Source organism: Condylura cristata, unplaced genomic scaffold, assembly GCF_000260355.1.
Source record: "Condylura cristata isolate star-nosed mole 26May11 unplaced genomic scaffold, ConCri1.0 scaffold00001, whole genome shotgun sequence".
NCBI classification, from domain to species: Eukaryota; Metazoa; Chordata; class Mammalia; order Eulipotyphla; family Talpidae; genus Condylura; species Condylura cristata.
Window position 1 is genome coordinate 28,417,627 of NW_004567102.1, and position 25,591 is coordinate 28,443,217.

Genomic DNA, 25,591 nt, shown 5'->3' on the forward strand with positions numbered 1-25,591 from the left:
CACAATATGTGATCTATCCTAAAGAATGTTCCATATGCACTTGAGAAGAATATGTTGAGATGTATCATTGTCCAAAAGATATTACTCTTGTTGCCACATAGAATACTACCAACAATAAAACATACTGCAGAAATGGAACAAAATGCACAATCCTAGGTAATAAAATGCACATTGATGCATATAAGGGAAAAATTATCATAGATAGGTGAGGAAAAATTCAAGACTGTTTTAAATGAAAATGAAGCTGTTCTACTAGATGGTCTACAAGGAAGGCAGGTCTGATGACCCAAGAAAACAGAAGGCTTTCTCCTGGTGGCATAAGGAAAGAAAGCAAGGTATTATCTGATTTAGCTAACCCCCACCACTACCCTGATCATAGCTCTCTTCCTCCAAGAGCCATGTCCCCAAACCTTTCTATTTCTTTACAGGCTCTCGTCCACTCTTTTCACATCCTACCAACAAGTAGAGCATGATCCCTAGCAGATAACTCAACAGTTGAGGTTCTCAGAGTTCTTCTCCTTGAGCAATACAGCCTATGCCTTTATCATTACTGAGCAAATAGTAACACTGCCTGCTTCTCCTCAGCTTTCAATAGCTGCTTTGCCTCCACCCTGAAGTTCCATTCATTTCAAAAACCAAAATATTGAGGAGTCTGCCCGATTTATGCTCTATACTTTCCTTTTTTTTTTTTAACCCCAGCCTGTCTTAAGAACCTTTCTTGTTCAGTGGTGATAATTCCTATCATTCTGGAACTATAGTAAAGGATAAAAGATAGCAGTAAAACAAGTGAAAACTAAATTGTTGACTGTTAAAAAAAATCATAGGATTATTGTTTAATCAAAATAATCACACGCTGACACCAAAATATCTGCAGTGAGAACCCACTCACTATCCAGTTGCAACTAGTATCAATCATGTTAAATGGGGAAGTTAGAAAAAAAAACTATAAGCCAATTAACTTATTTATATTTTTCTACTGTTAATTTACTCTTCCTCTGATTTTGATCTTAATGGCCTGATAATTTTTTTATGAATTTGAGGTTCTGAACAGAAGAACGTTTCAACAGAATTTCAGTGAGGACTTTCTAATATTTGTAAAGTAAATTCATGAAAAGCAAAGCACCTAAATAGGAAGCAAATGTTACTCAGCAACATTAAACTGTACTAAATAGTGCAAGTACCCTAAGGGAAGAAGGACGGGTATTATCTCTAAAAATAAAACAACCTCTTAGGTCAAGGTCGGGACATCATTGTTTGGGAGCAAGCTTATACAGTTCTTTAAAAAAGAAAGCCTATAGGATGAGAAACTGATGGTTAGGAATTGAATCAAATGAAAACTTAGTTTAGCTGATTCCTCTAGTAGACTGTTGTTTTTATCTGTACCTAATTCAGGGCTTTCAGCTTTTATTCCAAGTAGCACTTCTTCATTTGTGATATTTGTGATATTCAAAGTGCAGCAAACTGTTTTCAAATCTTCCAGCTGAAGTTTATGAATAGAGGTTTAGTTCTAATCCCTGCTAGATACACATGTGGCTGTGTACAAACACATCCATATACAAACTTCAAGCCAGTTCAGATGTAGTTCAGTTTGGGGTGGTGGGTGGCAGATAACCAAAAGCTCTCAGTCAGCCTGCTTTCTATTCCCAGCCAAAGGAAGAGGAAAATGTGAGGACAGCCCTACTGTTAAATGGCTAAATTGGACATTCCCGGGAAGAACACCTCTGCAGATCTGCCCCATGAATGCCCTGAAAGACCTGAGCTATATTTTACTTAGACCTTTTCTCCCCAACAAGGGAACATCGACGTCTTGCCCCTGACCATATGCACTCAACCTGTTTCCCCAACACCAGATAAAAACTTGCCCCTATTTTTCCTTTGTTACAAAGTGTAAATCAGTCTTTTGGAATGGAACATTTTCAATGTACCCCCATCCTAGACTCTTCTCCAGATCCTCTGGGATAAATGAACATTATCATCTAAGCACTGTTAAGTGAATTACTTTTCAGAAGCTTTACAGTTTAACATATTGTGGAAAACTCATAAAAATAAGGGTTTTTTTAGAGAAATTTCAGGAATCAACCAACCAAAAAGTGGAGGACCTCCAAAGGCACTGGATTTACCTGGTGCTCCTGAAACAAATTTATTGTTCAGTGTCTTATTAAGTTTCCAGACAGTGAGACCAGCTCAGTGACACTAGCTTTCAAAGCCATCTCAATCATCATTTCCCAAGGCAGGGAGCTGAAAGACCCCTTCACTCCTTGTCTATCTCCGCCATCTCCAGCCGCCACTTCCACATCTCCCTTCCTCGCACTGCCCCGCACAGCATCCACTAAGCCATATAGTAAGGTTCTGTCACACTTTCATCACCACCCCCAAGCCGGCAGGCTTCTGAAAGTTTTGATGTGTCTTTACTGCAGATCAAATCAGTTCTTTGGTTAAAAAAATTTTATCCCTTTATCCCTTCCAGTTTTCTTCTAATACCGATAGCTAGCATAACATCCTAAAAGTAAGGAAAGCTGACTACATTGATGATAACCTGGGATAGTCTCTGGCTAATGATTTATAAGCCTGCAGTTATGGTCTTTTTCTTCTCTTTGAAAACACACATTATTTATTTTTGTATACTTATTTCTACATTCTGATTTAAATGTGGAGCCATCTCTAGGTCTTAATTTCATCTCCTTACTATATATTATAATGGTAGAATTTTCCAAATTACAAAAAATTAGAACTGCACTTCACACTAATGCCTTTCTTTGCAATTTACAACTCAGTTTACGTCACAAATCCTTTTCCTGCAGGGATTATGTGAGGAGGCATGCTGGCCTTCCAGCCCTATGTTACTTTAAGTATAAATACACACCAAAAAAAGGGAATAAAAATAGCTGGAAATTGATTATGTTGATATTCTGAATAAAGGCAATAGTTCCACCTTTGTATGTCTAATTAGCCATAGCTCTTCTAGAATTGATGCAAATGCCATGGGTTTATAATGTCAGCATTTCATCTTCACAAAAATGCTATTTGATGGCATAAAACCAGAAAAAAACTAATGGTCACAGCAGACAGCTTGTAGATTAAATAAAGGTCACTATGTTTTAATGAAAAGTGCTGTTAATTAACAAAAAAACAACTAGAACATGAGCTGGTAGGCTTTGTGAATTTGTACCCAAAAATCTAAAGCCACTTTGAGTAACTCAAAAACAAAATAACAGCAAAAACAGAATTTAAATCTCAAATTAAGCACCAAAGTCATATATATCAATGAAATAGCACTTCTCTGTGTAATTCATGAAGATTCTTCCTTAACATCTAGAAAAGAGGACTCAGCTAAATTAGTATTCTCAACCAAAGTTCTAGATAGAATCTAGAACTATCTCTACCACCACCTCTTAGATTTTTTTTAATATCTATATTCATTTCTTTAGTCTTTAAGAATACGAAAAGTGGTCTTTGTCTTACCAAAATTCTGTAAGAACAAATGACAAAGATATAACTCCTGGGCCCTCCCTGGTGACGCAGCGGGTTAAAGCACAGCACTAAGAAGCAAAAGCCACTTGCGCATGAGTTCCATCCCCGCCTGCCCCGGAGGTGACCACATGGCGTGGCAGACCTCTCCTGACCCGCTTGCTGCTTCCCTCAGCAGTGTACTTCGTCGATCTGCCTGTTCTGCTCCCCACTCTGTCTCTGGTGAAGCCTCTCGCTGCCCCTGAGCCTCTGACCTGTACCCCACTTCTGTATGTGCAAATAAATAAATCTTTAAAAAAAAAAAAGATATAACTCCTTCAAAACTGGTAAAAAATACAATGAGCATTGCCTTTGGTTCTTTGGAGGGTTGTCAAGATCAAGCTTTTAAAGGCATCAGTAGGAAAAAAGGAACCATTGTTAGTAACATCACTTTTACATCAAATATATTGGTCTGGTACTCTGGTTATTTTATCACTGACTGCTTTAGCAACCATTTGAGTAAATACTGGGAATTTTATTTCTATTAAAAACAAACAGAAAACAAGCTAATTTATCTGGCAGCAGAGGCATAAAATCTGTTTCATGGTTGGCCCAGCAAGGACCAGAAAACCACCCCCAATCTAAACCATTTCAACTGAGAAAAGATTTGTATTTTTTTATTCATTTAAAAATAAAATCAGGAGGTCATATCCAAAGAGTCATCTAGAAAACACCATTAAATCAAAATACAGTGGAATCAAATGAAGCATCTGGATTTGAAGAGGAACACATTTCCTTTTATGAGCCCACACCAGTGACTAGGTGATGGGCACTGACTTGTTTCTCAAAGAATTTTTTGAGATAAGTATTCATGTAGTTGTAAGAAATAATACAGACATGTCTTTGTATACTACCCAGTTTCCTCAAATGGTAACATTTTGAAAACCCAGAATATAACATTACAATCAAGATATTAATATAGACACTATCCACAGATCTTATTCAGATTTCTCAAGGCTTGCTAGTAAACATTTATAGTATGCATACATTCAGTTCTATGTTATTTTATCACATGTGGAATTGATTATTATCTATCATAATAGTCAAGACACCAAACAGTTCCATCATCACAAAGATCATTCCAGTTGCCCTTTAATACCACATCCACCTTCCTTCCCACCCATTCATTCCTCTCCCACAATCCTAGACTTCTAACAAATACAGAAATATGTTCTGTATTTCCAAAATATTTTTCATTTCAAATATGTTCTACAAATGGGGTAGCATGGTTTGTGACCTTTGCAGGTTTACTTTTTTCACTCAGCATAACTCCCTTGAGATCCATCCAAGTTCTTGTTTTTTATTGGTTTTTATTACTGAGCAGTATTCCACACTATAGTTATACCACAATTTGTTTCTCCATTCTCATAGTGAGGGCATCTGAGTTGTTTTCAGTTTTTGAGCATTATGAATAAGTCTCAGGTTTTTGTGTAAACATAAATTTTCATTTCTCTTCTTGAATATCCAAGTATGACTAAGTAATATGTACTTGCATATTAACTTTATAAGAAACTACTAAGCTGTTCTTTCCACTGTTGTGGAGTCTGTGGAGCATGCTGGGACAAGGGCTTTTAAAATGACAGGCATGTTGGAAGGCTGTAGCCTAAGCCATCTTTGCTGGATACTGGAGGGGTCTCTGGAAGCAGAGGGAACATACAACTCTTAAAATTTCAAGGTGTTTGTGTTTGAGATGAAGTTTAATTCTATTTAGGCAAGGGATGTGCATATATGTACAAAGCAAAAAACACATGTAGATCCCTGGTAGTGAATAAAACAAAATAATGTGGAGAAAGGTAATACCTGCCAATGCAAAGACATGGTTTGCACCAAATTCCAATGCAAACTTCCAGCTAAAGCCACTGGCCACAGAGTTCATGTGATACTGTACCCCTCAAGAATTTAAACTTGATAAAAAGTAAATAAATAAAAGAGGGTTTATTCTCCAGTATTTTTCTATTTAAAAAAAAGAACTACCAAATGATTTGCCGGAAAAGCAACCAACAATGTGTGAGTGATCCAACATTTTGTATTGTTTGTTATTTTTTATTTTAATCATTCTGATAGGTATGTAGTATTAACTGATTGTGGATTTAATTTGAATTTCCCATATGGCTAATGATGTTAATTATCTTTTCATGTGCTGATTTGCCATCTGCATATCCTCCTTAGTGAAATGTCTATTTGTGTCTTTGCCCATTTTCAAATTCCAAATCCCAAAGCTTAGCTCCCATGTATTTTGCTAAGTATTTTATAATTCAAGCCCATGACCATTTTAAATTTATATTTGTTTAAGGTAGGAGGCATAGGCTATGGTTCATTTATTTGTATATGGATGTCCAGTTGTCCAGCCATCTTATACTCAGGAGTTATTTCTTTCTCCATTTGAGTGGCTTTTGTATCTTTATCAAAAAATCATTTTTTTCTAGGTTTATTCCTATGTTCTCTAACCTATTCTTTGACTCTTATGTGTCAGTCCTCTGTCAATACCATATACTTTTGATTACTAAAAGTATATGTTAAGCCATCAGGTAGAGTGATTCTTCACACCTCATTCTTTTTTAGGATTGTTTTAGCTCTTCTAAGGCTAATGCCATTCAATATAAATTTTGGAGCAATTTTGTTTATTTCTACACAAGAAATGTGATGAGATTTTGTACTTGATCTTAGCCAAAAGGCTGAGAAGCGTTTAACTCGCTGAGATTTTGATAGAAATTTATTATACCTATATATCAGTTTGAGAAGAATTGACATCTACATGACTTCTAAATCATGAACAAAGTATTTCCATTTATTTAAGCCTTCTTTGATTTCTTTCATCAAGATTTTAATTTTTAATACGCATATACTATACATTTTTTTAAATGCATAAACATCTTTATTTTCTTTAGAGCAGTTATAAATGATATTGTGCTTTTAATTTTGGTTTCCAAATCCTCATTGTGAATATATAGAGGTGATTTATTTTTGTTTTGTTGACCTTGTATATTAGAACCTTATTTAACTCACGTATTAGTTCTAAGATATTTCTTCCATTTTTTAGATTCTTTATGAAATCTAATATGTAGACAATCATATTATCTGCAAAGACTGTTTTATGTCTCCCTTTCCAATCCATATACCTTTTTTTTTAACTTGCCTTACTGCTGTGACTATATCATTCAACTCTGTTTAATAAGAGTATTGCAGATAACATCTTGCCTTACTCTTGATTTTAGGAGAAAGCATTCAGTCTTTCACGATTATAGATAATGTAGTTATAAACTTTCTTTAGATGTCATTTATCAAATTGAGGTAATAAGCCTCTATTCCTAATTTGTGGAGAGTTTTTCTCATGAGTGAGAAAACTAAATACCCATATGCTGAAAATAGCTACATACCATATATAGAAATCAACTAAAAACAGATTAAAAACTTAAACATAAAGGCTGAAGCTGTAAAACTACAAAAGGAGACATAGAGAAAGAATGACTTGGCATTGATCTGGATGATGGTTTCTATTAGAATGGCTTTTGTCAAAAAGATAAGAACAGGCAGTGGTGAGAAAAGGAAACTGCATATTAGTGGTGGGAATGAAGCCACTCTGAAACGTACTTACAGGTTCTTCCAATACTCAAAATTGGAACTGCCATCTCACCCAGCAATTCCACTTTGGATATTTATCCAAAGAAAATGAAGGCACTGGCCCTCCCTGGTGGCGCAGTGGGTTAAAGCACTGCACTGAAGCTAACACCACTTCCTCATGAGTTCGATTCCCGCCTGCCCCGGAGGTGACCACATGGCGTGGCAGACCTCTTCTGACCCGCCCGCTGCTCCCCTCAGCGGTGTATTTCAGTAGATCTGCCTGTTCTGCTCCCCACTCTGTCTCTGGTGAATCCACTCACCCACCACAACTCTGGCCTGTACCCCAGTTCTGTAAGCATAAATGAAATCTTAAAAAGGAAAAACAAAGAAAGAAAGAAACAACATGGATGGACTTTGAGTAGATCTTAAAAGTTTTCATCACAAGGAAAAAACATTTTTTATAACAGTCTGTGATGATCGATGTTAACTAGACTAATTGTGGTAATCATTTTACAATATACATATTTCAAAGATTGTGTTTTATATATAAAATATTATGCTTTTTTATAATATAATAGTTTCTTTTATATCATTTTGTGCCTTTTTCCATCTCAGTTGTAATCCCTGTGGGCTTCCCATCACTAAATCCCATGTGCCATCACCAAAGTCCAGTACACTGACCTCCCTCCCCCATTTTTGATCCCATTCCCTTCTCTACCCCCATAAAATGTCTCTGTTATATTGTTGTTCATAATTTTTTTCCCCTAGTCTTTTATGCTCCTGCTATGAAAAGTGAAACCATCCAGTATTTTTCCTTTTCTTTCTGGCTTATTTCACTAAGCATTATCTCTTGCAGCTCCATCCATGTTGCTGCAAAAGACATGAGTTTATCTTTTTTGATTGCTGGGCATGTGGGTTGATTCCATGTCTTTCCTATTGTAAATAAAGCAGCAGTACACATGGGGGTGCAGGTGTCTTTTTGAATCAGTGTTTTGTGTCTTTTGGGTAGATATCTAGAAGTAGGATTGCTGGGTCATATGAAAGCTCCATTTTTAGCAGTTTGAGAAACCTCCAAACAGTTTTCCATAGTGGTTGTATGAGTTTACATTCCCACCAGCAGTGCAAGAGAGTCTCTTTTTCTCTACATTCTTGCCAACATTTGTTGTTAGTATGCCACTTTAAAAAAAAAAAAATCTTAAGCTTTAAAAAACTATTCCTCAAAAGTTCAAGTTTTTTTTTTAAGTTATTTATTTATATATATAGAACTGGAGTATAGTCAGAGGTGGGGGTAAGGGGGTTAGAGGACTCACCAGAGACAGAATAGGGAGCAGAATAGGCAAGATGTACTGAAATATATTGCTGAGGGGAGCAGTGGGTGGGTCAGGAGAGGTCTGCCACACCATGTGGTTCAGCTCCCTGACTAAGGATCAAACTCATGCTGCTAGAGCTTCATAGTGCTGCACTTTAACCCATTGCACCATCAGTAAGGGCCTAAGTTCAAGTGTTTTTTAATTAGCCTAAAGTTTAACAAAGTAAATCTTTACATAGTTGAATAGGAAAATAATCTTATATGATACTGCAGGTAAAAACAAGATTGTTACTATAGATCAAATTGAAATATTTTATTTAAAATATATTGGGCCTTCCCTGGAGGCGCAGTGGGTTAAAGCACTGCACTGAGGAACTAAAGCCACTTCCACATGAGTTCGATCCCCGCCTGCCCCGGAGGTGACCACATGGCGCGGCAGACCTCTCCTGACCCGCCCGCTGCTCCCCTCAGCAGTGTACTTCTTCGATCTGCCTGTTCTGCTCCCCGCTCTGTCTCTGGTGAACCTTCTCACCCTCCGCATCTCTGGCCTGTACCCCAGTTCTGTATGAATAAATAAATCTTTAAAAATATATATATATAATATAATTTGTTTTAGTAATAATAAACTTCATTTTCAAGAATCAAATTAATATAATAGCAGGTCTTATGTATGTCATTAAAAAAATAAAACTAATAAAAGCACAGAATAGAATGATGCTTACTAGGGACTGCAGGTTGAGGAAAATGGGGAATTAATTCAATTTTAGGTATTCAAGTTTCATTTAAGCAAGATGAATATGTTCTGGATATCTAGTGTACAACTTGGTGACTCATTAGTAATACTGTATTATACTAAAAATTTGCAAAGGGAATCCATTTTAAGTATGCTAGCACACACAAAAAAAATTATGTGAGGGATCGGTTAATTAGCTTAATTATGGTAATAACTTTACAATGCATATGTATATCAAAATACCACATTGTAAACCTTAAGTGTGTACATTTTCATTTGTCAGTCATACCGCTATAAAGCTGGGAAAAAAGAAAAGATGTTCTCCTCACCTGTTCTAAATCTGTGAGATCAAGGAGGATTTTCCCTTCTCCCGCTCAATAGATCTTTGTTCCCTTTAATTGAAATAAGATGGAAATTTCAGGAATGGAAAGACTGAAACTGTCAAAGTAATTTCACTACCTTGTCCCTATCATCCGGACCTGAGGCCGTAAGAGGAGCCTCCCCACACTCTGCTGCTCTGGGCCTGAAGGAAGCCCTCTACAGTCATCTGCTGACCTCTGAGATCTTATCTGTCTGTATTCTGTTCAACGATTGGAGATTTTTTAGTTTGTGTTTCACACACTCTAAAACCAAACCATCAGAGGGAATTCTAAGCAATGATCAAAAAAGGAGAGGCAAGTTTTGGTCCTTGTATTACTTCCCCCAAGGCAGAAATTGTGACCCCCCCACCTCCATCAATGAAATTCAATTATAACTTCCTCTTGCTTTATTTGGAAATGAAGAATTTTTTTTCTAACCTCTTGGAAAAAAAAAAGTAGCAAGCAATATTTCTGAACTAGATAAGACGAGAATTGGTAGGTGTAAATAATTCTCTCAGTGTTGCATAAAAATGGTGCAGGACAGCCCAACTTTCTTTAGAAGAATGGCCAACCATCTCACAGGTGGCAGCTCTTCCCATAGGAAAGAGGAGTCACTTCCAGTCACTTTACCTGGTTTCTCAGGCTACATTTGGAACATTCTATGTATCCTTTATAATATCATCTCTTGTATTAGAGTACCAAACTTCCTGAACCAAGTAGGAGTTATAGACCAGGACTAAAAGAGTAGAACTTCCTGGTGGCACAAGGGGTTAAAGTACAGCACTATGACGAGATCCACGGCCACTGCAACACAAGTTCAATTCCCAGCCAGGGAGCTAACCCTCATGGCAAACAGACCCCTCCTGACCCACCTGCTGCTCCCTCAACAGTGTATTTCAGTAGCTCCACCTGTTCTGCACCCCACTCTGTCCATGGTGAATCCTCTCATCCCCCAACACCTCTGGCCTGTATCACAGTTCTTGTACATATAAATAACTAAATCTTTTTTTAGATTAACTCTAGATTGGGCACAGACACAATTACATGGGCATATAGGCCTGCACTGCTTTCTGTATCTGAAAAACACATGCTACATTAAAGCAGGTGATCTGGCATCTTAGCCACTTTAATGAATAAATAGACTCGACTACCTAGATATATTCTCAAAACTGAAATGAAGCCAACGCCCTCATATGAGTGTATGGCAACCATAGTTTTGGCTATCTGTGCATGAAGTCATCTTCAGAGGTTTATCCCATAGTTACTTTTAAGTCACTATAAGTAGTCAGCAATGATATTGGAGATTTATTTCTCATCATGAGAAATGTTTTTAGATTACTTGGAGGAAAATAACAGAAGGATAGAATCATAAATCTCTTCTAGGCGTTTCAAAAGTGCAACACATCATCGCATGCTCTATCTAAAGAAACAGACCTTTGCCGGAAACTTGCAACAAAAATGCCATTTTTCTAAATTTGATAACAGGATTTATTTTGGGACCTGGAGTGGGAAAATGGGGCACACATTAGGATCATTACTTTCTAAGCTCTGTGTTTCTGGGTTGTGTGAATGTTTTAATAAAGACTTCATCTTACTTTTACAATTAAGCAATTATAAAAATCAATTAATAAATAATTCTAGATTATGGTTGCTGGATCAACTCTCATTTAAAACAAAAGAAGGAGGAATAGTTTTTTAAAGAAAAATTTGCTTGATAAGCTCACTGTCTTTTCCTATAGGAAAAAGGTGGCTATAGATAACTTACTTCAGAGATGCTGTCTTCTTACAAATTCCATTTGGTGTCTCATTCTATGACTTGCAGCTTAATGAGCCACTTTAGTTGGCCTTTTCCCAAGGTTCATTCACAATTCCTCTTAAATAACCTCAAAGTCATTTTGCTGAAACAGGTGTTATTTTCTAAACAGCTTCTACCAAAGGACAGCAAGATAATTAATCAGCTTCAGATCTACAGCATTCAGGGTCTCATATCTGACAAATTTATGCCACAGAGTAATGTTTTTGAAACATTTTATTTATAAAGAGATTTTGAGGCTGTAACAAAAGAATTTAGTATGCTTCTAAATATTTATTTCTTTTTCCCTGAGATCAACGCATACAGACTTGGGAATTATGTCTCTCTTTGCAGCAAACTGAAGCCCTTTGTTTTCTGTAAAGCTGGTTTCAGAGTCCACTCTTCATTTCAGATATTTCATATGTTATAGGTAGCTAGAGTCAGCTACACTATATATTTCAGATAAAGCAGATGGATAATTCAGCCTGCAATGGATTAAAACTAACTTCTAAATTTGCACAGTATTAGATGAGGTATAGCATTCCATGAGAGTAAATGAAGACAATGTGAGGGTCAGATGTTTCACAGATTTGGTTTGATTTGGCGGAAAGGATATGTTCTATGTGTCCAACATATATAACTAGTATTTTACATAGTCAAACAGTCTGAGATGCTGGCTTCAGTGATGTCCATGGGGACTCAACTCCAATGGCAAAGTAAGTAAAAGCAAAATAAACAAATGGGACTACATTAAACTAAAAACCCTGCCATTAAACCAAAAGACGGCCCTCCCTAGTAGCACAGCGGGTTAAAACAGAGCATTAAGAAGCTAAAGCCACTTCCACATGAGTTCGATTCCCGCCTGCCCCGGAGGCAACCACAGGGCGTGGCAGACCTCTCCTGATCCTGCCGCTGCTCCCCTCAGCAGTGTACTGTTCTGCTCCCCACTCTGTCCCTGGTGAATCCTCTCACCCTCCGCATCTCTGGCCTGTACCCCAGTTCTGTATGAATAAGTAAATAAATCTTTAAAAAAAAAAAAAAGACATCCATTCAATGGCAGATAATTTTTGCATATCACACATCCAACTAGGGTTAATATCCAGTATCTACAGAGGACTCATACAACTAAACAACAAGAAAGCAAAATTCCATTCAAAAACTGGGCAGAAAGCTAAAACGGCACTTCTCCAAAGAAAACATACAGGTGGCCAACAGGCAATGAAAAAATGTTCACCATCCCTTATATGAGAGAAATTACAATGAAACTACAATGAGCTATCATCTCACACTTTTGAGAATGTATCAGAAAGACCAAAAACAGAAAGTATTGGCAAGAGTGTGGAGAAAAAGGAACCTTCTTTCACTGTTGATTGGAGTGTAGCCTGGCCAAGCCTCCATGGAAGACAGAATGGAGGTTTCTCAAAATATTAAAAATAAATGACATAATTTCACACCTCAGTATCTATTTGAAGAATGACATAACACTAATTTGAAGGGATATGCACACACTATGTGCATGGCAACACTATTTACAATAGCCAAGTCATGACAGCCACCTATGTGTCTAAGGACAAAGCAGTGTGTCAGAAAAACAAGGTGCAAATATACAGTGGAATACTATACACCTATGGAAAGATGAAATCTTGCCATTTGCAAAAGTATGGATGGACCTGGGTGGGATTATACCAAGTAGAAATAAGTCAGAAGGAAAAAACAAATACTGGATGGTTCGCTCATGTGTGGTTTATGCCAAACAAAGCAAAGAAACAGACAAAACCAACCCAAACCATACCCTTAAATTTTGACTGCAATTCTGGGGCTACCAAAAGGGGGAGGGGATACTAACAAGTAGAGGAGGGGTCCAAGGAACTATGCTGGAAGATTAATGGGTGCTTTTGTGGTAGATGTGGTGTGACAATATATAATTGTAGAGGTGTAAAACTATATCCCTAAAACATACGATGTTGTAAATCAGTGTTAGCTCATTAAACGTAGTTTTTTTAAAGACCATCAAGATGTTTTTAGACCAAGTCCCTAACTGCCCAGAAATATCCATAGAGCTTCTTGCCCTGGTTCGTTTGCTAGTAACTCTCTCTAACATGACTGATTGGCTATTTTAGGAATTCGTGATGATTGTCGTCTTTGGTTTGGAGTTCATCGTTCGAATCTGGTCTGCAGGTTGCTGTTGTCGGTATCGAGGATGGCAAGGGAGATTGAGGTTTGCCCGAAAGCCCTTCTGTGTTATAGGTGAGTATCAATGTCCTAGACATCTAGATATATGACACCACATCATTTTCTTCTGCCTCCTATATGGTCACATTCAGTTAATAGTAAAAGCTACCTTTCATGAAATATGTGCCGTGGGCCAGACAGTCTTATGTCTTAAATGCTTTGATTCAGTTCATTCTCACCACAGCACCATCAGACAAGTATTTTTATTATCCCCAAATTATTATTATTGCAAATGAGGAAACTGAGGCAAGGAGTAGTGAAGTAAATTACTGAAACAAGTAATTTTCAAGTGGTTATGAGCAGTGAATGGAGCTGGAATTTGAGCCAGATGGTCTGGCTGTGGAACACTCACTTGTAACAATTAAGTTATGGTGAAATATGTGGGTCACCAATGTTCCATGGATTATAATAAATGTAAAAAGCCCCCTTAGTACTTTACAATATTAGCAATACCCTTTTTATTCTCTTGATCAGCTGGAATGGATAGCTATTTACTATTAGCCTTGGTAACATATGTCAATTAGCATGAGTCAAGAATGAATACATCTTGAATTTATGAGTTGGCAACTTTGCCCTGATAATATGACTTACACTCTGAAATTTGAGTTCCCTCGTCCTGAAGGCCCCCATCTCTGCACCATCCTCACTGCTGTGGTTTCAAAGGAATTCCATTCACCTGGATACCAGCTTGAAATTAGACTTCCTTTTTTTAAGATTTTTATTTATTTATTTATTTATGCATATAAGAACTGAGGCCTAAGCCAGAGGTGTGTTTGTGGGGTGGGGGTTAGGAGTGGGGAGAGGGGTTGAGAGGATTCAACAGAGACAGAGTGGGGAGCAGAACAGGCAGATCTACTGAAATACACTGCTGAGGAGGGCAGCTGAGGAGAGGTCTGCTGCTCCATGTGGATTAGTTCCCTAGCTCACGGGGAATTGAACTAATGCCACAGTGGCTGGTGATAGCTTGATAGTGCTGACTTTAATCCCTGTGCCACCAATTATACTTCTTAATGAAGATGTCATACAGTATAATGGAGTTAAGATCCTACATTTCCTAGTAATGTATTTAAAAGTACATCTTAAAATTGAAAATTCTAATAAATTTTATCTCAATAAAAATTACTTTTTAAAATTCGACTCTGTGGCCCTCCCTGGTGGCGCAGCGGTTTAAAGCACAGCACTGAGAATCTAAAGCTGCTTTCGCATGAGTTCAACTCCCGCCTGCCCCGGAGGTGACCACATGGTGTGGCAGACCTCTCCTGGCCCGCCCGCTGCTCCCCTCAGCAGTGTACTTCGTTGATCTGCCTGTTCTGTTCCCCACTCTGTCTCTGGTGAAGCCTCTCACCCTCCGCATCTCTGGCCTGTACCCCAGTTCTGTATGCATAAATAAATAAATCTTAAAAAAAAAAAATTCGACTCTGTACCATTATCCTTAATCCTAAAAATTTCAATTTTGATTTCCAGAGAATACGAATTTTTAATATATCTTCAATAAGCTGAACATTGATATAATGCCTAATGTGCTGGTTATATTCCAGTTATCTATCAAAGCATTTTTTCCTCTACAGCACAGGATCCATTGAGAATCACATACTACATTTAGTTATTGTTTCTCTCTAGTCTCCTTTAACCTAGTGCAGTTCCTCATCTCTCTTTATCTTTTATTAAGACATTTTTCAAGAACATAGCCTATTATTTAAAATAGAATGTTCATCCCTTTGAAAGAAAAAGTGAAAATCTTACATATAAAATCTATGATTGTTACTGCATTATTATCATTATTTATCAACATTTGATTTCCTTGCTCTTTTTTCCCTCTCACTTCTTTGGCAGCTATTCAAATCCAAATGCTAAAGTTCACGGTGAAGCTTGTTTATTTCAATTACTCCTAAAGTGAGAAAGTGCATTTTTTATTTGCAAAATAGTTAAGACTATCTTCTTCATCTTCAATAGGTGCTTCCATTTTATTTTAGGGGTCAGGTACTGCTGAGTAATCCTCTTAATTTCCTCTTTATCCCTGTTTCTGTGCTAGGGGAAGGGCCAATTTAAGAAGCAAGTAGATAAAATGGGCACTCCAACCATGGACACTCTTAAGAATCCTTTATCCCATTATTGCTACAGCAGAGCATTATCTTGGGAACAAGTGGATCCCCACATGCTCTGTGCCATTGAGGTCATTGCATAGTAAGCATATTTCAAAAAAGTCAACATTCTTTCAACCAAAAGTTAAGGAAGTTTGGCTATTTGTGAAGCATTGGAATTATAATGTGAATGTAGTAAAAATCTAAGCTAAATCAATTTTAAAATACTTTGGTTAGTCTTCAATAATGCAGACTCTTATCCAGCTGCCTCTCCTCCAAGAACAGGCTGTACATTTTGGAAGCCAATACCCTAAGGTATGGAGGAAAGTAGGTAGTAACAGCCTTGCTGGTCTGCCCAGAACCACAGAGTACTCACAAAGGTTTTTGATTTTTCTCTCCAAAGATTTTGCTTCTCATTTTGAATCCCTGCTCAAGCAGCATCATGAAGTACTGTAACTTGATGTGTAACTGCAGCACAACCAGCACTTCCTGTCCTATAAGGGCCCTAAGCAAAACAATTAACAAGGCAGAGAACTAGTTGGCCAAGATTCATTCAGCTTCTACAGGATAAGGTTGGTTCATGGATGACTGCAGGAATGTTCCATTCCAGATTTTAAAACCAATTAAAAATTGGTTTTGTTCCAATTCCAGAGGCAATGCCAATGTATTTCTGGCCTCCAAGCTAAAAAGAAAGTTTTCTCTCAGATGCCTGGTGCCTTTTGATAGCTGTTTCCTCTATGGATACATTAGCACATCTTAGTCCTTTAATCTTCTCTTCCTGTTTCAGATACTTTCAGGTTATTGATAGAATATGTGCCTCATAAAACGACTTATGTTATCTGTAATCTTAGTCACCTATGAACCTAGCAATAGTGACCTTAAGAATTTAGAATAATATGGTTGAAGTATGATTGCACTTAACTCCTCATACCTTTTCTTCATCAGGATATTTTACCTCTAGTAAATTAATTACTTTGGAAAAAATTTCATGGATAAGTAAATAATGAATTCCCATTAGAACAAAGACAAGATTTATACATATCATTTGGATACTCAGGCTTTTTGTTTTTTCAGTTTTTTATCTAATGTACATGTACTAGTTTTATCCATCATCCAGTTGAATTGATGTAATAGTGTAACTTGTTTAAATATGACTGTTCATTATGAGGTAAGTAAAATTAACATATTCAGAGGAACCAAATGTCACCTGCCTGAAGGGAACAGGCTGCACCAGATAACTATTGAACCCCTTTGTAGGACTGTTTAATAAGTCCATTAAAATGATGTATGTCACCAGGAAAAGGCAATGTAACATGAGCCCTGTAATTCTATGTTCAACCTAATTTTCCATGGTGAAATGAAAAAGAGAATAGCATCTTTCATCTGTCCATAACTGCTCTGAGTTTGGGAATGTAACTTAGGTCCCACAAATGTTCATGTATTTGTAAGATGTGATTACTCTGAACTAGCCAAATACACACCCTAACATTTTTAGAAGTTTTGAATGTTCAGGGAAAGAATACAGAGATTATGGGTTCAATATGGGAAATGTTTTCTGTAAGCACACCAATGTTTTTCTTTCTGATTGGAAACAGACGACAACTACTATAATGACCCTAGGAAGGCTCACATCGTATTGAGTTCTGCAGACTAACTGACAGGATTTGGACACAATTTGACAGAGACCCTGAGAACTGATTCCCAAAGACTTTAGAATTGTCCTCCTGGATTGTCCAGTCTCTTTAACCCCTGCACTTTAGCTGGAACCAGGAGCATTTGAAAGACTTGTTGATTTTTTAAAAAACTATAACTCATTATATACTTATATTTGGAAAGCTTTTTTTTTTTAGTTTTTGAAGTTCTTTTCTATGTTTTTTATGTTTTTTAATTATTCATTTACATTATTATATTGTAGTTAATTTTTGGGCAATACTGGATTTCTCCCATCAGGTGCAGTCCCCATCATTCTTTCCCTGCCACAGGACTGTTGACCTTTCTGCCAACCCCTTTGCTCCTTCCTCTCCTGTTCTGACCCCTCTCCTCCTCCTTCCCTTGCTATACACCTCAGATCTATGGTTAGCTTGCAGGTTTTACCTCTGGAAAGTATACCTTAAATACCACAGCCTAAAAGGAAAATTATCTATTTAATTTTTTTATTATCATGTTGTTATTACTATATTAATTTGTCTCTCCTTGGTTTGGGGAATTTGCTTTGAAAACTGGTAAAATTACAGAATTCTTCCATATACTTGTGAGTTCAATTTACATTTAAGACTGCTGAAATAATGTATCTATAGCTGCATTACCAACGTAAGCATATTTAGAAATGAATTGCCCTTCATTTACCTGGACTGCTTCTTTATTCAAATAAAAGTCACTCTCTCAATGGCCTTAGTTACTAGGCATATATGAAATAGCCTTCAAGTCTGATTTCGGGTTTTTTTTTTTTCTGACTTTCATTAATGACTTACCTGAAAATTGCAAATGGCACCATTCTGATAGCTAGTACTTCCATCAGAATAATGAAGCTAATATGTCAGGAAGTCAACAAATTACTTCTAACAGTGACTGTTCCTGGGCTTCTTGTGACTCTTTTCTGAAGACACAGAACAGGGCCATATTTTTCAATCTTGCAGGACATGTGAGAAAAGCAGAAAATACCAGGCTATTATTAATCTTGAATCTGTATTTGAGGCTAGATATAATTTGATTTCTTATTGCTCCTTTAACACCATTCCTTTTGGGTAATAATTTCCACAAGAGAACAAAAGAGGCAGACCACACTACAGATGTTTCCCTGTGAACTGAGAATATATGCCTCACATGATTTAATAGCCACTCAAGAAAATGTCAACAATATTATTTATGCGAAAAAATAACCAGTTTCTTACTTGACTAGACAAAACCTATGTCTTGATTAAAATCATACACATAATCCAGATCATTTTACTATATCTGTGAGTTCATCTTGTTAGAAAGCAACTTTTACAAAGGCAACTTAAACAGCTAAGGTAGCTAAAAGTTAATTCAAAGCTTCCTAAAACTGCCACTGGTTTCTAAACTGAAAATTTGAGATATTATTTTTCTGCTTCTCCACTTTTCTGGTTTCCTTTTTTCTTTTTTATTGTGAGAGACATGCTCTCAATTGTACCAATTTTACATCTTCTAAATCTTTTTTCTTCTTTGGTGGAAATTATATTCTCTCAAGCTACTTCCTGTCAGTCATATTCTAAGAGTCCAGACTCCTTCATCACATATAGACTCCTTCTATATAATTATTTGGGATGTTCAAGGACAAACCCTGTTGAATTGATTGATCACTGAACATTAAAGACATTTCAGTTCCTTTAATTTAATACTAACTAATACTTCTTGTGACTTTCTATATGCACTATATGCTCTAAGCACCATATAAATAGTGTCTTATTTATTCCTACATAGTATTATCTCATTTTATAAAGGAAGACATAAGATAGGACTTAAGAAACTTGTCCAATATTAGCAAGAGGGTAGGTGAAAAAAAATCAATATTTATTGCTTGTTGTTTCATTCTAGAAAAACATTCCTACCTGATGATGAGCCATTTTTCTCACAACACTCCAATACCAAATGTACAGATTTTTCTCACACCAACTAATTCTCCAGATAACAACTAGGTATTCAGCAACTGATTTAAATTCTTACACTAACCGGAGTAAGTGCAGACACCACAGCTAAAGACTTGGTCCTCCAAGACTCTCCCACTAGTCCCCTGACTTCAGATAACAGTCCAAGTTACATGCACTTCTGCCCACTGACTATAAATTCAGAGTTCCCACAATCCTCCAAAATTACTAGTGTGATTCACATAATTCAGGAAAGTTCTATGCTTAATATTTTTGGCTTATTATAAAAATTTAGCTCAAGAACAGACAATTGGAAAAAATGTATAGGCAAGGTTTTGGGGTGAGAGAATAATATAGCACTTCCATGTGCTCTTCAAGTTTGCCCTATTCCCAGTACCTCAGTGTATCTACCAACCCGGAAGCTCTCAACACCCCACAGTTTAGAGATCTTTTTTTTTTAAAGATTTATTTATTTATGCATACAAAACTGGGGTACAGGCCAGTGGTGTGGGGGTGGTAAGAGGATTCACCAGAGACAGAGTGGGGAGCAAGACATGCCAACAGAGGAAGTACACTGCTGAGGGGAGCAGCGGGGAGGCCAGGAGAGGTCTGCAGCACCATGTGGTCACCTCCGGGTTGGGGATCAAGCTCATGCTGTAGTGGCTTTAGCTTCCCAGTGCTGTGCTTTAACCCGCTGCTCCACCAGGGAGGGCCTAAATATTCTTTTTAATTTATTTATGCATACAGAAGTGGGGTATAGCTAGAGGTGCAAGGGCACAGCGAGAGGACTCTCAGAAACAGAGTGTGAAGCAGAAAGGCAGGTCGACAAAGTACACTGCTGAGAAGATCAGCTGGCGAGTCAGGAGAGGTCTGCTGCGCCATGTGAATCATCCCGGGGGGGGAGTGGGGGGGTGGGGGGGCGGCAGGAATCGAACTCACACTGAAGCTGCCACCGCTAGGCTTAGCTTCGTAGTGTATCTCTCTAACCCGCAGCGCCACCAGGGAGGGCCCAGTTCAGAGATTTTTAATGGAGCTCTCTCCTAGGCATGATTAATTGACCCTTGGCCGCCAGTGACTGAGCTCAATCCGCAGGTTGTCCCTTTGTAGAGTTCCAGGCTGTGGCTGGAAGTTCCAACTGTCTAATCAATTTCTTGCACCTGAGCATAGTCATCCAATATCTTGAAGTTATCTCGGGGGGTCCAAGCTCTAGTCATCTCACTGGTTTACAAAAGACACTTGTTACTCTGGAGATTCCACAGGATTTTAGAGTTGTGAGCCAGGAACCCAAGATAATTATCTATTGACTAAACTGTGAGAAGAGTGCCATTATTATTTATTGATATTTTAAAATTAAATTTAATTGAACTATGCCATTGTCATCAACTTACAAAGATGATGATAATTTTATGTTTTAATTAGTAATCCAAGATCTTAGAATGAGAAGCCACACTATGAAATAAAATTAGTTGCAGTGTCAGTTTTAGTTAATCTGTTTAGCTAAATCAGATTATCAATTGCTGCTCTCTTACCTAAAGGGTGAATTGAACTCCAAAATTGCCTTGTATCAAGTTACATATGCGCTTGAGCAATATTACCATGAGGTTTTCTGGACATTTCCCTACTGGAAACGTCTCCAGGTTAAGTGATATTACTTTTGGAAATGCCTTTGAATGGTTGTTAATATTAACACACTATTGGGAGACTGTAGGTAATTGTTAAACTGACACACAAATTTGAACTTGTAAAGTAGCTTGATTAGCTATTGTGACTTCACCATTGAGAGAATCTCTGTAGAGGGAAATGAATAAAGACAATTTCCCATCCCTATAAACTGCAGCAGAGCACAATGATACATTATACTAATACTCTGTACTATCAGAAGCTATGTAAGAAAAATTCATTTACAGCGACAGCATTTAACATGTGCCAAACATGGTCTTAGGTGCAAAGGATACACAGTTGAGTAAAACATGGTCCCTGCCTTTAAAAATATAGTCTCCTGTATCCTTAGAGAAGCCCAAGGCTGGAAGAAGAGAATAAGTTATGTTGATATAGAACAAAGATGATGGAGGTAGAAGTAGTAGTGGAAAGAAGAATATAGAATATCAAGACTATGGTATATGACAGAAGAGTGAAAGATAGCTCAGCATGGGTGGGAGGGGTGGGGGGAGCACAGTCATTCCACAAACATTGATTCAATGTCTGCCATGTCCATACATGGTTCCAGAAGATGGGAAGGCTACATTTCACCTAAAGGTCAAGGTCCTCCTTCTCATACAAGTGAGATTCTAGAGAAATAAGGACAGAAAAAAAAAAAACATGCAGACATATTTTTTGAAAAACAAATAATGTCAGTAAAATAAGGACAATGGAGAAAATAAAACAAAGATTCTTAAGACCCAATGATCTTAGTTTGTACAAGACACATGAACTCACTGTGATTGAGCTCACTGAGCAGTGTGGAGAGTAGTAGGAGGTGGTGAAGCAACAGACAGAAGTCATACCGAAGGGACACCAGACCACTGGGGGCATGGCATTGCTATCACCAGGCAGCTTCTAGAACTGGGCCACGAGAAAAAAGTCCAATAGGCCCTGGCAAGTCTACTATTGAAAATTTAGATGAAGAAAACTACAAATTGATCAGGCAATAAAAAGTATAATGAAACACATGATAGATACTTTAAATACATATGAAGCAAAATATAAATATTACATAATTATTAATGGTAACTAGACGCAGTGATTTATGAAATACAAGAAAGGTTTGGGTAATGCAGTCTGACTAAAATACCAGGTAAATATGAGCTGGAGATTTAGTATCATATAGATTTTCTTTTGAGGTTTAGGGAGAAGCCAGTTGACTAATTCAGTGAGTGCAACAGAACCATTACAGATGTCACTGAGCCCCTGCTATAAACTCAGGGGCTAAAGAAATAGAGATAAAATTTGGTTTCTGTCATTGAGGGCTATATAGAATACAGAAAAAGAGCAGGTAGTGCACTAGTTATAATCCAAAGAGTAGAGTCATACTATTTTCTAGAGAAACCATATTCTTATCTTTTTGTGGATTTATCATCATTGCAATTAAAACATTTATTTTTACAAAAAAAAAAGTATAGTGATTTAAGGCCCTGGTTTTTTTTTAATTGATATTAATTTTTAAAAATTATTTATGTATTCATACAAGAGCTGGGGTCCAGGCCAGAGATTCAGGAGGATGAGAGGGTTCGCCAGAGACAGAGTGGGGAGCAGAATAGGCAGACCTACTGAAATACACTGTTGAGGAGAGCAGCGGGCAGGTCAGGAGAGATCTGCCACACCATGTGGATCATCTCCCTGATGAGGATTGACTTGTGCTGCAGTAGCTATGGATAGTTTCATAGTGCTGAGCTTTAATCCATTGTGCCACCAGGGAGGGCCCTGATATTGATTTTTAATTGGTAGTATTGGTTTATTACACTATATATATTTAATGATCAGAGGTTTACACCTCTTTAAATGTATGTTACCATAACACACCCACTAGCACCATACTGATAACTCTTCACCAAAGCCCATTAGATTTCCTCTACCCTTTGCTCCCACCTTTTTCCTTCATCTCTGGAAACTTCAGTTCTACTGTCAAAATTCAAGGGTTTGGTTGATTTGGTTTTACCTGTTATTTTGTTTTATTTCTTTGTATGACACATAAATGAAATCATCCAGTATTTGTCTTCCCCTTCAACTTATTTCACTTTGCATAATTCCCTCCAGCTCCACCCATATTGTGACTGTGATAGCTGAGTAGTACCACATTGTGTATGTATTCTGCATCTGCTTTATCCACTCCTTTATTGTTGGGCACTTAGGTTGTTTCTATATCACATCTATTATAAACAGTGCTGCAATGAATGTAAGGGTGCATATATCCCTTCAAATTAGTGTTATTAGATACCTAAGAGAAGAATTACTGAATCATATGGCAGATCTGTTTCTAATAGTTTGAGAAACATCCATAGTATTTTCCATAGTAGGTCCATATTTGCCTTTTGTATGATAACCATTCTCACATGAATAAGCTGATAATCTCATTGTGCCTTTGATTTTTGTTTCCCTAATAATAGCTGAATTTGAGCGCTTGTTCATGTGCCTTTTGACTGTCTGTATGTCCTTTTTGGAGACGTATCTATTTAGTTTTCCTCCCCATTTTTTTGAATGGGCTATTTGTTTTCATTGAATTGCATGATTCCTTCATGTATCTTGGATATTAACCCTTGTTGGATTTATAATATTTTCCCCAATTCCATAAAATGTCTTTGTTTCAGTGATAGCCTCTTCCACTGTGCAAAAACATTTTAATTTAAGGTAGACCATTAGTTTTCTTTTGCTTATGTTTCCCTTGCAATGGAGGCAAATCCCTAAAGTCATATCTAAGGCCAGTTGTAGATTACAATCTCTTTATTTTCTTATATCTATTTTATGGTTTCAGGTTTTATGTCCAATTTTTGAATCTATTTTTAATTAGATTTTGTGTATGGTGTGAGGTAGTGAGTTAATTTCATTCTTATGCAAGTGACTGCCCAATATTCCCAAAACCATTTGTTGAAGAGATTTTCCTTTCTCTATCGTATGTTCTTGGTTTCTTTGTTGTAAATTATCTATATAAGTGTGAATTTATTTCTGGACTCTCAATTTATTCCACTAATCTGTGTATCTGTTTTTATTCCAATACCATACTGTTGATTGCTGTTGCTTTGTAGTAGAATTTGAATACTGGGAGTATAACAACCTCTGTTATTTTTTCTCAGGGTTGCTTTGCTTATTTGGGGTCTTTTGTGGTTCCATATAAATTTAGTAATATTTATTCTATTTCCTTAGTGAACGTCCTTGGAATTCAATAAGGATTACATTGAACCTGTAGATTTCTATGGCTAAGATGGCCTTTTTAACACGTTAATTCTCCCAATCTGCCGAGAGGGTATAGTTCCATTTCTTTGTGTCCTCCTTCTATTTCTTTTAACCATTTCTTATAATTTTCATTTGCAAGTCTTCCCTCTCCCTTGTTAAATTTATTCCTACATATTTAATTATTTTTGATGTGATTCTAAAAAGAATTGATTTCTTTCTCTTCTATTCATAGTTTGTATGTAGAAATACAATAGATTTCTCAACTGGTTTTGTAGCCGGCCACTTCAGCCTACTGATTTATTGTTTCCAATAGTTTCCTACTGGCATTTTTAGGATAGCCTATGTATATCATCATGTCATCTGCACATATTCCTAGTTATGATGACTATAATGCAGATTTATTTCATTAAAGATTATTTATTTCCTTTGAGAAATTGTCCTTTTTTGCCTTGAGATGTTATCTGAAGACTTATGATCAATAAGAAGCATTAAATTGTCAGTATGGGGTAAATTTTCAAAGTGGTGCTTGGAATTTGCCAGTATGAGTCCCATTAACTTCAGTGGAAGTCCTACAGCTAAACCGCTGCACATGGCTTTGAAAATGCCACAGTATGTCTTTGCGGTGCTTTTTTTTTTTTTTTTTTTTTTAATAAATACCACAGAGTGACTTGGTGCACAGCTGATTGCCGTATTTAAGAATGTGGATAATGTACTATGCAGTAGGAGGCTTTTAAAATTAGATTGTAAAGCCTCATTCCCATTAAGAGTCACAACAACAATGTAAATACATCTTTAATTCTTCTAAGAGCACGTTTCTATAAAGAAATTTGGAGCTCAATTAGAATATAGAGCTTATAAAGCAGCACTATATCCCTCTGAGACATTGTTTATCTCACTCTATAGACAAAAAAACCTGAGGCTCTGTGAAGTGGGGTGCTTTGTGCTCAGCCAGTCAGCAGTAAAGCTAGGAATAGAACACCAGCCTCCCTAAAGCTCACTGCTCTAAAGCACTGCCTCTTGTGAGAGTCAGATTTAATTACAGTATAATCCATTTAATCTACACATGGAAGAATAATGAGGGAGCAGGAAAAAAAAACTTATTAACAGGTTGATGGAAGACCATGTTACATAGACTAGCAGCTTTTTTCAGAATCCATGTTTTCAGCATGTCTAGCATGTTCTAGATTGTGTCTGATGCCATGGAGATGATCCTGATTCTACTGACCATGACTGGCAAAATACTCCTCAATTTTCCTCACTTTGCTTCATAAAGTTTCCACTTAAAAATCCTGCAGGTCCATCATTTTTGTCAAAATTAAAGCTAACCAGCTTAAAAGATATATGTGAGAGAAAAGAATGTATTAATACCCTTTGCACCCCTTTTTGGTTAAAAGAAAAAGCCACATTGAGTTAAAAATCCTGCTCTACAATACCACCTCACCCCAGTGAGAATGGCACATCTTCAAACAACTAGCAACAACAAATGTTGGCGAGGATGTGGAGAAAAAGGAACTCTCCTGCATTG

At 37.0% G+C, this 25,591-nt stretch overlaps 1 protein-coding gene across 3 annotated transcripts in view; it reads left to right on the top strand.

Annotated features, from left to right (window-relative positions):
- The window catches only part of KCNQ5 (potassium channel, voltage gated KQT-like subfamily Q, member 5), a 460,478-nt gene that overhangs the window by 320,639 nt on the left and 114,248 nt on the right, over positions 1–25,591 (top strand). For all 3 annotated transcript variants that reach the window (XM_004673622.2, XM_012722138.1, XM_004673623.2), the window contains exon 3: positions 13,382–13,508. In XM_004673622.2, coding sequence (XP_004673679.2) covers positions 13,382–13,508 — 127 coding nt within the window. The remainder of the gene's footprint in view (positions 1–13,381; positions 13,509–25,591) is intronic.